Source organism: Mercenaria mercenaria, chromosome 17 (genome assembly GCF_021730395.1).
Source record: "Mercenaria mercenaria strain notata chromosome 17, MADL_Memer_1, whole genome shotgun sequence".
NCBI classification, from domain to species: Eukaryota; Metazoa; Mollusca; class Bivalvia; order Venerida; family Veneridae; genus Mercenaria; species Mercenaria mercenaria.
Window position 1 is genome coordinate 39040216 of NC_069377.1, and position 13880 is coordinate 39054095.

The window sequence follows — 13880 nt, forward strand, 5'->3', positions numbered from 1 at the left end:
ACTGTTGGCAACTAAACTTTGAAATAAATATGTTTACATAATTTCATTTTAGAATCCAGTCCAAAGAAGCATGTTGAAGAAAATACAGAAAGTCCTGGGGAAGAGTCTGAAGAAGGTACAGTTTATTATTTTTTAGCTCACCTGTCACATAGTGACAAGGTGAGCTTTTGTGATCACCCTTCGTCCGTCGTCAGTCCGTCCGTCCGTGCGTGCGTCAACAATTTTGTGTCTGCACAATAGTGGTTTCATTTATGATTTTATTTTAACCAAACTTGCACACAATTTGTATCACCATAAGATCTCGGTTCCTTTCTTGAACTGGCCAAATCCCATTATGGGTTCCAGAGTTATGGCCCCTGAAAGGGCCAGAATTAGCTATTTTGGCCTTGTCTGCGCAATAGCAGCTTTATTTATAATTTGATTTTTACCAAACTGGCACACAACTTGTATCACCATAAGATCTTGGTTCCTTTCTTGAACTGGCCAGATTCCATTATGGGTTCCAGAGTTATGGCCCCTGAAAGGGCCGGAATTAGCTATTTTGACCTTGTCTGCACAATAGCAGCTTCATTTATGATCTTATTTCAACAAGACTTGCACACAACTTGTATCACCATAAGATCTTGGTTCTTTTTTTCAACTGGTGAGATTCCATTATGGGTTCCAGAGTTATGGCACCTGAAAGGGCCAGAATCAGCTATTTTGACATTGTCTGCACAAAAGCAGCTTCATTTATGATTTGAATTTAATCAAACTTGCACAAAACTTGTGTCACCGTAAGATCTCGGTTCCTTTTTTAAACCGGCCAGATCCCTTAATGGGTTCCAGAGTTATGGCCCCTGAAAGGGTCAAAATTAGCTATTTGACCTTGTCTGCACAATAGCAGCTTCATTTATGATTTGATTTTAACCAAACTTGCACACAACTTGTATTACCACAAGATCTTGGTTCCTTTTCTGAACTGGCCAGATTCCATCATGGGTTCCAGAGTTATGGCCCTTAAAGGTCCAATATTGGCTATTTTGGCTTTTGCAGCCATATAGAGACTTCATTTATGGTTTTATTTGATACAAACTTCCAAAATATCTTCAACAACAATAAATCTTGGATTCCATGACAAATCAGATCCAATTGTAGGTTCCAGAGTTATTTTATATCTGATTACCTCCCCTGATTGTAATCAAAATGGATTTATATCAGTAAGTACTTATAGGACTTATTTGAAATTTCATTATTGTCATTAGTTGGACTGAGCCAATCAGGGTAGATAACTATGGACTGATTTTATGTCAAATTACCTCCCTTTATTTCAAATTAAACTAATGAAGATACTGATCTGAAATTTCATTTATGTCAACAGATTTATTTGGCAGATCCTTCTTTTGTTCACTTGCAATAATTTTTTTTTAGCTCACCTGTCACAAAGTGACAAGGTGAGCTTTTGTGATCGCGCGGCGTCCGTCGTCCGTCCGTGCGTGCGTGCGTGCGTCCATGCGTCCGTAAACTTTTGCTTGTGACCACTCTAGAGGTCACATTTTTCATGGGATCTTTATGAAAGTTGGTCAGAATGTTCACCTTGATGATATCTAGGTCAAGTTCGAAACTGGGTCACGTGCCGTCAAAAACTAGGTCAGTAGGTCTAAAAATAGAAAAACCTTGTGACCTCTCTAGAGGCCATATATTTCAAAAGAGCTTCATGAAAATTGGTCAGAACGTTCACCTTGATGATATCTAGGTCAAGTTTGAAACTGGGTAACGTGCCTTCAAAAACTAGGTCAGTAGGTCAAATAATAGAAAAACCTTGTGACCTCTCTAGAGGCCATATTTTTCATGGGATCTTTATGAAAGTTGGTCTGAATGTTCATCTTGATGATATCTAGGTCAAGTTCGAAACTGGGTCACGTGCGGTCAAAAACTAGGTCAGTAGGTCTAAAAATAGAAAAACCTTGTGACCTCTCTAGAGGCCAATATTTCAAGAGATCTTCATGAAAATTGGTCAGAATGTTCACCTTGATGATATCTAGGTCAGGTTCGAAAGTGGGTCACGTGCCTTCAAAAACTAGGTCAGTAGGTCTAAAAATAGAAAAACCTTGTGACCTTTCTAGAGGCCATATATTTCACAAGATCTTCATGAAAATTAATCAGAACGTTCACCTTGATGATATCTAGGTCAAGTTTGAAACTGGGTCACGTGCCTTCAAAAACTAGGTCAGTAGGTCAAATAATAGAAAAACCTTGTGACCTCTCTAAAGGCCATATTTTTCATGGGATCTGTATGAAAGTTGGTCTGAATGTTCATCTTGATGATATCTAGGTCAAGTTCAAAACTGGGTCACGTTCGGTCAAAAGCTAGGTCAGTAGGTCTAAAAATAGAAAAACCTTGTGACCTCTCTAGAGGCCATATATTTCATGAAATCTTCATGAAAATTGGTCAGAATGTTCACCTTGATGATATCTAAATCAAGTTCGAAACTGGGTCACATGCCATCAAAAACTAGGTCAGTAGGTCTAATAATAGAAAAACCTTGTGACCTCTCTAGAGGCCATATTTTCCATGGGATCTGTATGAAAGTTGGTCTGAATGTTCATCTTGATGATATCTAGGTCAAGTTCGAAAGGGGGTCACGTGCCGTCAAAAACTAGGTCAGTAGGTCAAATAATAGAAAAACCTTGTGACCTCTCTAAAGGCCATATTTTTCAATGGATCTTCATGAAGGTTGGTCGGAATGTTCATCTTGATGATATCTAGGTCAAGTTCGAAACAGGGTCATGTGCGGTCAAAAACTAGGTCAGTAGGTCTAAAAATAGAAAAACCTTGTGACCTCTCTAGAGGCCATACTTGTGAATGGATCTCCATAAAAATTGGTCAGAATGTTCATCTTGATGATATCTAGGTCAAGTTCGAAAGTGGGTCACGTGCCATCAAAAAGTAGGTCAGTAGGTCAAATAATGAAAAAACGTTGTGACCTCTCTAGAGGCCATATTTTTCATGGGATCTGTATGAAAGTTGGTCTGAATGTTTATCTTGATGATATCTAGGTCAAGTTTGAAACTGGGTCAACTGCGATCAAAAACTAGGTCAGTAGGTCTTGAAATAGAAAAACCTTATGACCTCTCTAGAGGCCATACCCTTGAATGGATCTTCATGAAAATTGGTCAGAATGTTCACCTTGATGATATCTAGGTCAAGTTTGAAACTGGGTCACGTGCCTTAAAAAACTAGGTCAATAGGTCAAATAATAGAAAAACCTTGTGACCTCTCTAGAGACCATATTTTTCAATGGATCTTCATGAAAATTGGTCAGAATTTTTATCTTGATAATATCTAGGTCAAGTTCAAAACTGGGTCACATGAGCTCAAAAACTAGGTCACTATCATAGTGTGTCAAATAATAGAAAAAAACGACGTCATACTCAAAACTGGATCATGTGGGAAGAGGTGAGCGATTCAGGACCATCATGGTCCTCTTGTTTTAATTACTTCCCTTTTATGTTACTATAAATAGCTTATTTTTAGTAACTTTTTTATTATTGGCCATACGGAAAAACCGAGACCACTTTTCTGTGGTACGACGTGGATGGTACCTCTAATTTTTAGGTGTATTTTGACATATCTGTACCTTGTAAGAATTTTTTTTTCTTTTTGGTTAAATTTCTTCCCTTTGTTGTTCCTGTCCTTTGGACTTAGATATTTTTTCTGAGGACCTTCTTGTCCTCAAGTGCAATGATAACAGGTGAGCGATATAGGGCCATCATGGCCCTCTTGTTTTGTTATACTAATTTAACAACGTTTAATGAAATAAGGGTAGATGATTGTTTGATTAATGGTAAGTAAATTTTTGACAGCTATATATAGCCTGCGGCTTTAAAACGTTGACAGGCAGTTGAAATATACATGCTGAGTATATTAACTGAGCTATAGCACTTGATTTTATCTTTGTATCATAAGATAGTAGCATACATTTTGTTCTGCTCAGTATGAAAGTAATATGTAGCCAGGCATGAATCTTGTTTTGAAAATATTGGAATGGATTAGACATTTAAAGTAGTTTGTAAAACATATTTAATGAAGAATTAATTAAAATAGAAATTTATACAATAGTGGTAATTATTATAGAAGATGTTCAAGAGGCAAGACTTGTGAAGAGCCTGGAGGATATACAGAGAGAGAAGGAAGAAAAAGAGGCCAAACTGAGGGAGGCGTTAGAACCAAAGTCATTGGATGATATAAGAAGAGAAAGGGCATTGAAAAAATCACAACCTGGTAGGTATTTCAGCTATAATTATTTTACATAAGATTTTTGTGTATATCTTATATCTGCCAGTTTTAAAAAGGTCTAATAAAAAAACCTAGGTGATTAAGCTATTAAGAGTGGGTCCTGCCATGATTGTTTTTATGACACTATGGGAGATGGTTAAGGGAGGTTAGTAACCTCCCTTAGAAACAAATTAATGTGTACTAGTTAAGGTAGAATTTGTTGAGTCTTTCAAACAGGTCTCGGATTGGAAGAAAGGTCTGACTTGCATAATCATTAATGTGCTTTAATTGATAAAGAAGTCTTTAAAACAAGTGTTTTTTTTTAACTTTAGTTTAAATAATGTTTTATACTATGAAAGGATGAACCGTGGTTGTCTTCAGTTCAGTTTTCACAGAGAATACTCTGCTACATACAGTATGAGAGTGACTGTCATAGTGATCTAGGACAATGTTGGCTTAGTTAGACAGCAGTTTTGTACCTAACATTCCATTGAATGTGATTATGAAGAAATATTACAAGTCAAGTACTAAACATAAATTACTTTACGGAGTCTGTGTGCCCGAGTGGATATGGTTGCTATTTGTGAAAAGTTTGCTGCTCCTCACAGCTTTGGGTTCAAAACCATGCTTTAGGTGTAGAATTCTTCCAGATGAGAAAGCTATACGGCTAGTTGGAGAAGGTTGTTGATTCTACCTATGTACCTGTCTGTGCCTGATATTATAGCATGATAAGCAACTGGAGTCTTTCTTCACCATCAAATGCTGAAAAGTTGACACATGCAGTCGACATATTTGTTGGTTTGACATTAAACCCAACTAAATCAAAACAAAAAATGTGAGACTTGACTGTCACGCGGGGCCTCCGTGGCCGAGTGGTTAAGGTCGCTGACTTCAAATCACTTGCCCCTCATCGATGTGGGTTCGAGCCTCACTCGGGGCGTTGAATTCTTCAAGTGAGGAAGCCATCCAGCTGGCTTACGGAAGGTCGGTGGTTCTACCCAGGTGCCCGCTCGTTGAGAAATAATGCACGGAGGGGCACCTGGGGTCTTCCTCCACCAAAAAAGCTGGAAAGTTGCCATGTGACCTATCATGTGTCGGTGCGACGTTAAATCCAACAAATAAATAAATGACTGTCACGCAGTTAAAGGGAGATAACAAACACTAATGTTGGTGCTGAATATGAAGTGATTTTTCCCCTTCCATCATAATAAAACAGGATAGCAACAAAAGCAATTTAAACTGTTTTCATCCTCCCATGGTTTACTGTGCAATCATAAATATTCATGTAGGACTAATCCTTGAAATTAAATCCCAGTGAACAAACAAAACTTTTTTTATGTGGGTGGGGGGATGGTTAACATCACACTGACACAACTATATGTGATATGGCCACTTTCCAGCTTTTCATGGTGAAGGAAAACCTCAGGTGGCCCATGCCCCTTGGGGCAGCCGGGTATCTGGGTAGAACCACCGACCTTCTGTAAGCTGGCTGAATCGGTGAATGGTTTCCTCACATGAAGAGGCTCAAACCCACATCTGTGAGGGTTTACTTTCGTCTTCAGAGGTTGAAAGCCGCAAATTCATATTCACATGAAATAGTTATTTTGTCCAAAAGCACAAAATTTGATGTCCTATTAAATGGAATAGTCCTTAGAAATTTGAAATGCAGGTATATCTGTTTACTTTAACTAAGCCATTGCATCTAAAACTGCTTGTTTTATATTCTAGTTGATGCAAGAATAAAGATTGCTGCTGGACAAAACAAAAGAAAAATCATTTTGGGTAAGCTAGAAGATTTGTTATTAAAATTCCTTCTCAATTCATTAAACTTTTTATTTCCGTTATATGATTGAATCCTCAGAAAAGATGTGCACTTGTTTTTTTTATCCCTGAATGTTTCTTTAAAGATATATCGTAAAGTAACAACAAAACTTAATGAGAATATTCTTTAGGGAGTAAGAGCCCCTGAATAATCAACCAGTTAGAGCTAAATTGTATACATGAAAATATATATATATAAAGACAATGAAATTTTACTCATTTCTAAAAGGGACATGGCTCTATTAAATGGGTCTTGTTATTCTTTAAAAAAATCTCTTAATACGACATCCAGAAAGTGAAAAAATCTTTAAGTCTTGAAATTTTGCTTCAGTGTGATTGACCACCTATAAAAGTGAGGTTAATTTAAGACAAGTCTCCAAACTCAATAATCTGATTGGTTTCTTCCAAGCACGGTTTTGACATTGACCAATGACATAGTTGCAGTCTGAGACGAAACTTCATTCTCAGTGCCTCATGATTGAACTTTAACCACCTGAGAAATTCATGAGTAACTTTAATACTGTTACTCAGAAACACAGGAATCTGCTAGACTGAAGTTAAAGCCTGGTGGTGTCACCCAAGTGATGTTTTCAGAATCAAAGTTTAGTAGAATGCTTCACAAATTTTATTCTTATTTATACTTGTTTATTTCCAGAGGAAGAGCAGCCATCTAAGCCTGTGGAGCCACCTGTTCGTATAACATTCACTGGCATGGATTCTGCACCAAAACCTAAGCTGATACGTCTTGGAAGGGAGCAGAATGAAAATGATCAGCCAACAGAGTCTAAGACTGCCAGGCGAATCAGGCTGGAACGACCGATATATGTCCCACCTACTGTCAAAAAAACAGGTCAGTTTTAATTCATTTAGCTGTTTTGTGGTTGACATTTTTTATAGCATTTCTCAAAACATTTTTAAAAGCATCTGAATCAGTGAAATGTTTACATTTTGATTACTGCTGAATAGTAGACGTGAAGGTGAAATAGAGTTGTTTTATGTACTGGTAAATAAGTTAACCAGTTGGCTTGGAATCCTACCAAGGTGGCTGGCCATGCCTGAATAACTCCAATCCTATAAGTTGTGTTGGTTTGACAGATGCCCCTCCTCCATGCACACACCAAAAAAAACAAAGTATGTTGACAAAAAAAAAAATCATGCAATAGAAACGCATGCAGTAGAAATTTAAGTGTACTCCACTGCTTATTCCAAGAATGCTGGCATAAGTAATACTGATATATGTTTCTTGATATTAATTTCATTAATGTGATCTCTTTTGAAAAGTTTTATGCTGCAGTGTACATGTAGAGTCACGCCTCTTTTAAGATTATTATTTTATTATGACCATAAGCTTGTTGCTGCCATTAGAGATTAACTAGTTTACCAAGGTGTGTGTTTGTGTGAATAAAGTACTTTTCATTAAGAATGATTCATATGTGTCTGATTAAATTTTTTCCATACACCAGATGCACCTGTGGTTGTCACAAAAGCCCCAGGACCTCCAAAGGGTAGAGAGATAGTCGACTATGGAGATATGTTTCCTAAGAAATCTACCTCAAAAGAAGACATAGGAGTGAAGAAGAGTACAGTGAAATTGATCACGTCAGCATCTGAAAGTGATCTCTCTGTACGACCACGACTGAAGCTTCAGAAAGGACCACCTAAGGTAGCTACCTCAAATACTGCAAAAAAAAAACCTTTAAAAAAAACTATTTGCCATTTTTGACCACTTTTTTAATGCAAGAAATTCTGAATGCAGGAATAGCTTGAATACTAGTAGCAATAACAGTGAAGTGGTTGAAAATTTTATAAATTTGACAAACTGTCCTGAATGATAAAATGCTGTAAAATCATGAACATTTGTTGGGTATTAATTTTCCAGGATTTTATTTTATAAGTAATCATGAAATTGATTCAAAGGAAACATGTAAAATTTGATTCAATGATTTTCAAAAATTGAAGTCTTTGAACTCATATCGTTACAAAATGGCCTTTTTGGACAAATCCACAGAGTTTCTTACTTGTGAAAACAAATGGTTTCACCATGTTTTGAAATGACCATTCTTACTCAGACTTCATCTGTTAAGCCTGTAAAATTTGTGTATTTGTTTAATCCTTAGATATTAACACTTACCTGTTGAATGTTTATCTATAGGTTGAGGTTAAAGATGCTACAGTAAAGACCTTTGCAGAGATCATGGCGGAGAAGAAGAGAAAACGTCTTCTTGCACAACAGGGAAAGCCATACACACCTATATCATTTGATGAAACAGGTAGCCTAATAAAGCAACTTTCAAATGCAGATCAGTATTGTTGATAATATCTCCCCAGTCAGTGAGAAAACTTTTCCTGTCAATCATCATAGGTCATGTTTAGTTTTGCCTTGTCTTGCTTGCTATGTCTTTCACTGATTTAGATATTTAGATTTTTTAATCATTTTTAGCTTGAATATTTGAAGAATAAAGAGGGCTATTGTACTCGCCCCAGTGTTGTTGGCATTGGATTCAGGTTAAAGTTTCATGGCAAGCTTTTCAATTTCACTCTGCCGTCGTAACCATTGCTCCTGTTATTGTTATATTTCATAGAAGGATTGTTTTTAGTAAAGAGCTGAGATCTTGTGTTTAAAGGTCAGGTTTACCAAATGTCAAGGTCACTTGGGTCAGATGTCCAGATTATTTGGCATCACAATAGTCTAGAGGGCTAACTCTGACACCTCTTATGTGATATACCCATTGCCTATCCCCCACATCTCTACAGCCCCTACCTCAGCAAAATTTTGAATTCTCATTGTTTCTTGGTAAAGTTGTATATTACAACTCCCACTCTCCCTACACACTCATAAATAGACAAATGTATGTCATTTTCACTGCTCTGCTGGCATACATTTTCGAATGTTCAAGTGCACTTCCAGCATCTTTTGTTAAATTGTTTATTTACAGTGATAAAAAATATTACAATTTGTTTATATGAGAAATTCACAATTTGCCTCTAGACGTGTTTAGGATTAGATGGTATTATTTCAGTTTATCTGTAGATGTATTGAGATGTCATTCTATCTTTTTTCTGTTTCAGAGTCATCACAAGAGAGTAAATCAGTGTCTGGGGAGGACAGGTTGTCTCCCTTGCCTACACAACCTCAGGTCACCCTCCCATCCAGCAGCATAAATGTATCTAGTGCAGTAAAAACACAAACATTGACTAAGTCACTCAGTACCTCAAATGTAGAACAAACTGAAAATAAACCAAATCGCTGGAAAAGGCGAAAAGTTAACAATCCACAAGAGCTTTCGCCAAAAGAAACAGTTACAAAATCTCAGGAAATTAGCTCTGAAAGCATTAAAGACAGTAAATCATTAAAAGATACTAAATTGTCAGAGAAGGTGGAGAAAATTGATGAGTCAGGTTTCCAGGAGGAGTTAAATTCTCAGAAGTCTTCACCATCACCTGTGAAAAGAGAGCTGTCTGTCTCAGTTGAAGAAAGGTAGGACAGTTTTATGTTTTGTATGTTTTATGTTAAAACCAATCAAAGTTTTGCAAGAAAGTTTCAAAATAAAGGTTATTTGTAGGAAAATTTGCTCATGAAAATATCTTTTTTAATTATATACCTGTATAAATTCTGTCTAAAATGGGGTTTTTCTTTCACTGGCAGAAAAAAATGGTAACTTTTGTATTGTATGTTGCCAGACTACTTTCATTTAATATTTTTGACCTGACACAGTTCTGTAAATACAGTCGAAACTCGGTATCTCGAATTTCAAGGGACTGTGCTTTTTATTTCGAGATAACCGAAGTTTGAGTTATGAGGAGAGACGTATATGGACGAAATAAGTACACATTACGAAAAGATTTCATAAAAAAAACTGTTTCCTTGATGCCGTGTATACGCTGTCGGCACTTTACGCATACATGATTCTGTACAGTTTGTGTTTATCAAAGTTTTCAGTTTTTCGAAGAATAAAAATGATACTAACCTCAATGTTTTTGAGGCAAGCTTCCTTTATGTACCACGTTTCTCTCCCTCAATACTGACATTCGATATGACATTTTGAACGAATGATGCTTTCCCCCAAGAAGTTAATTTTTATACAGTCTCTTCGCGTTTAGCTCTAATTAATCCTTATTAAAGATCCCAACTGTTCAAATTAATTAATTCATTAGTTAAATTAAAAGCAATTTTTATAACGTCTCAAAAACAATTGACTGACATTCACAATAGCATGTGTGAAATTCTATCGCATATTTTTTGTCACTTTGACTTACCAAGTTCACAATGCACTTGAATTTTATTCACGGGTCTGAAAATCTCTTTCGACACATCCGGAGTCTCAATAAGTCAAATTTTGACGTAACCGAAGTTGAATTACATATATAAAAAAGGAAATTTGATGGGACTTGAAAATTTCTTCGACTTAAGCAGAATTTCGAGGTAAGCGAGTTTGAGATACCGAGTTTCGACTGTAGTACTTATTAAACTGCACTCAGTTCTGTTTTAACATTGACAGACATTGAAGATTTCCTTCCATAATAAAACAAACAAAAAGGTGAAGGTACATAATAAAAGGGTCAGTATTAAAAAGGCTTCAGCATTCTTAATACTGTACATGATCTTCTCAAATAGACCAATAGCAAGGCCGCACTCTGAGAGTGGTGTTCAGACACAGTTTATAACCTTTGAGACAGAACTGTCTGAAAACTCATAGGTCTTTGATACTGACAAACATATTTAAATTGAATTGTATCTTTTTGAATACTAATACACTTGTATTTTTCATATACAGTAAACCATCTGCAGAGAAGAAAAAGAAATTGTCCGACAGCTTTTTGGACTTTGAGGATGATTTACTGGATGATGATGTGGGTGACATAGATCTCGATATAGGTGATAATCAAGATCCAGATGAACTTATGAGAGAAATTGATGAATTACTTTCTTAGAAGAGAAGTTGATGAACTACATTTTTAGAAGTGAAATTGATGAACTACTTTCTTTGAAGAGAAATTGATGAACTACTTTCTTAGTTGAGAAATTGATTAACTACTTTCATTGAAGAGAAATTGATGAACTACTTTCTTAGAAGAGAAATTGATAAACTCTTTCATAGAAGAGAAATTGATGAACTACTTTCTTAGAAGAGAAATTGATGAACTACTTTCTTAGAAGAGAAGTTGATGAACTGTTTACATCTATAGATTAGATTGAGGGAATTCATAGCAGAAAACTTCTAAGAGAAGTTGGTAAACAACTATTAAAGAGCACAGTTTCATGAAAGAAATTGATGAACTAATCTCAGAAAAGAAATTATGAGAGAAATTGATGGAACTTCCTGATTTGCTCAGCAAGTTTGTGAAATTGTTTTAATGTGTTCATATTGGGTAAATGTGGGTTTTGTAATGTATTGTTAGTAAAAATAGAAAGACAGAAGTTCATGAAATATTACTGAGTGTCATTAAATAGTTAGCTTATATGACAGTCACAGCTTGATCTCAATTTAGTGATCAGTATGATCCAGGTAATATTTGTTTCTCATGTAAATGTAAACACATTTATCATTTTAATGTTCAACAAAGTGATCTGAGAAAAGAAAACAACTCCCAATTCTTCCATGGCTGGCTTTCTTGTATCCATTTGTTTCAGGTATTTAAGGACTGAAAGATACAGAAATACATGAAAAGTGACTGCTTTAGATGTTGCATATTTTAATTATTTACTAACATATGTTTGCCTAGTTTGCACATTTGTAGCATTTCATGAGTAAAAAGAAAAACTTAGGTATTAAATAGGAGAGAAATTATTTGTTAGTGCAGCAGAAGATGCATCATGTTTTTACTATGATATACTTTTGTTGATTTCCTTAATATATATAGAATTTTTTTGAAAAACTTATTTCTGTTAGTTTCTTGAATATGGCATTACTTTAAAGCCCTTGAATTTTATGATACTTACAGTTTCTTGAATTTCATAATACTGCCAGGTCCTTGAATTTCAAAATACTGACAAGTCTTTAAATTTCGAAATACTGCCAGGTCCTTGAATGTCATAATACTGATAGGTCATTGAATTTCATAATTCCCACAGGTCCATGAATTTCATAATACCCACAGGTCCTTGAATTTCATAATTCCAGCAGGTCCTTGAATTTTGGAATATTGTTAGGCTGTTGAATATTATTATATTGTAAATATCTTCAACTTATTGTTTGTGAATACATGAATTAGCTGAAATGTCTTGTATATCTTGCATTTATGAACCATTTCATCTGTATATATGCGAGGTCTTAAAATTGCATGGATGAAATAAGCTTAAATAGATATAAAATGTTCTTTAATGAATTTGAGTGAGTAAAAGAAATCGAGAAAAGGTGAATATATGAAAATTATAATATAAGAAAACTCAGAAATGGATAGAAATAATAAATTGCACTTGAATTATTGAATAAATGTGAAGGAATGAATGAATAGGAGTGAATGAATGTATGAAAGAAAGTGTGCAAGCTAATATCAATAAATGGATACTAAGGAATTGATGACTGATTGAAAATGAATGAATGAAAGAATGAATGAATGAACTTTTGACTGATTGAAAATGAGTGAATGAATGAATGAATGAACTTATGACTGATTGAAAATGAGTGAATGAATGAATGATTGAATGGATGAATGAATGAAAGTAACTTAATGAATTAAAAAGTGAATTGATATTAATATTAATGTGTGCGAATAAATGAGACATAAATACTTCCCAGCTAAAGCTTCCATAATTTTTGCTACGTTAGTGTACAATTTTCATGATGAATGGAAAAGTTCCACTTGTTTAATTGTCCAATACAGAATGAATATATCAGTATTGTCCTCTGTAATTTTGTACATTGACCACTGTCTTGTCTCCTATTTTTTTTATGTAAATACGATCTCAGTTATTTTTGTACAAAGTCAGATTTTCAGTCTTTGATAGGCAATGTTTAGTGATCCTTTATAAATTTCTATCACTTTAAGAAATATGTTGCATTTGTGAATTGGAGACACATCGACAGACTGTCGGAACATTTGTTAATTATATTAAGTGCTACATTGAATTGTTGTTAATATTTCAGTTACAAATATGATGAAATGATGAGTGCTCTGTCAGAATTTTGTTAATACTTGTTAATAAAAATCCACTTAGAAATGATTGAAATGTTTTTGGATATTGAAAAACATAAAGCAATGAAACTATTCAATAGCTATGTTATTTAGACAATGTGTAAAGTGACACAGTTACTGGCATATACATGAAGATCAGACATGTTTTATGATACATCTGTTGTTCATTCACAATCAATCATGTGTTCATGGAAACTGTTAAAATACAAAAAATATTTTAATTTAAGATCCTGTACAAATTGACAAAATAAAAGCAGAAAAGAATAGAATGCGTTCTAATTTTATTTTCAGTAGCTAATACTAGATTCCTATTATTTCTGTTCTTTAAAGGAAACAAAAATACAACTGTGCCCACAACTCAAGCCATGCCCAACATTATAGTGTTACCGCACTGAAATTTCACGCCGTAGACACGTAACATGATAGAAAACAAAGACAAATATCAAACAGGGAATGCCACGCACCAAAAACGCAGCCTCCTCAAAACGAAACCCACAGCACGCAGACGTGTGCACCACACACACACACAGCCAACACATTAGGACAAAACGAACAAACAAAGGAACACACACACACACACACACACACAAAGCCAACACGTCAGGACAAAACGAACAAACAAAGGAACACAGTGGGGCACCGCCTTGGAACGGTCAATGGCAAA

General features: G+C 35.2%; 1 protein-coding gene across 5 annotated transcripts in view; it reads left to right on the plus strand.

Moving 5' to 3' along the window:
* LOC123536273 (zinc finger CCCH domain-containing protein 13-like) overlaps positions 1–13485 on the plus strand; it is a 41401-nt gene extending 27916 nt beyond the window's left edge. For 4 of the 5 annotated variants that reach the window (XM_053527992.1, XM_053527991.1, XM_053527990.1 and 1 more), the window contains 8 exons: positions 53–115; positions 4118–4264; positions 5987–6040; positions 6735–6929; positions 7543–7742; positions 8232–8349; positions 9149–9557; positions 10855–13485. In XM_053527992.1, coding sequence (XP_053383967.1) covers positions 53–115; positions 4118–4264; positions 5987–6040; positions 6735–6929; positions 7543–7742; positions 8232–8349; positions 9149–9557; positions 10855–11011 — 1343 coding nt within the window. In that variant the 3' untranslated portion in view covers positions 11012–13485. The remainder of the gene's footprint in view (positions 1–52; positions 116–4117; positions 4265–5986; positions 6041–6734; positions 6930–7542; positions 7743–8231; positions 8350–9148; positions 9558–10854) is intronic. The other variant, XM_053527994.1, reaches the window with a different exon arrangement.
* Positions 13486–13880: the final 395 nt, after the last annotated feature.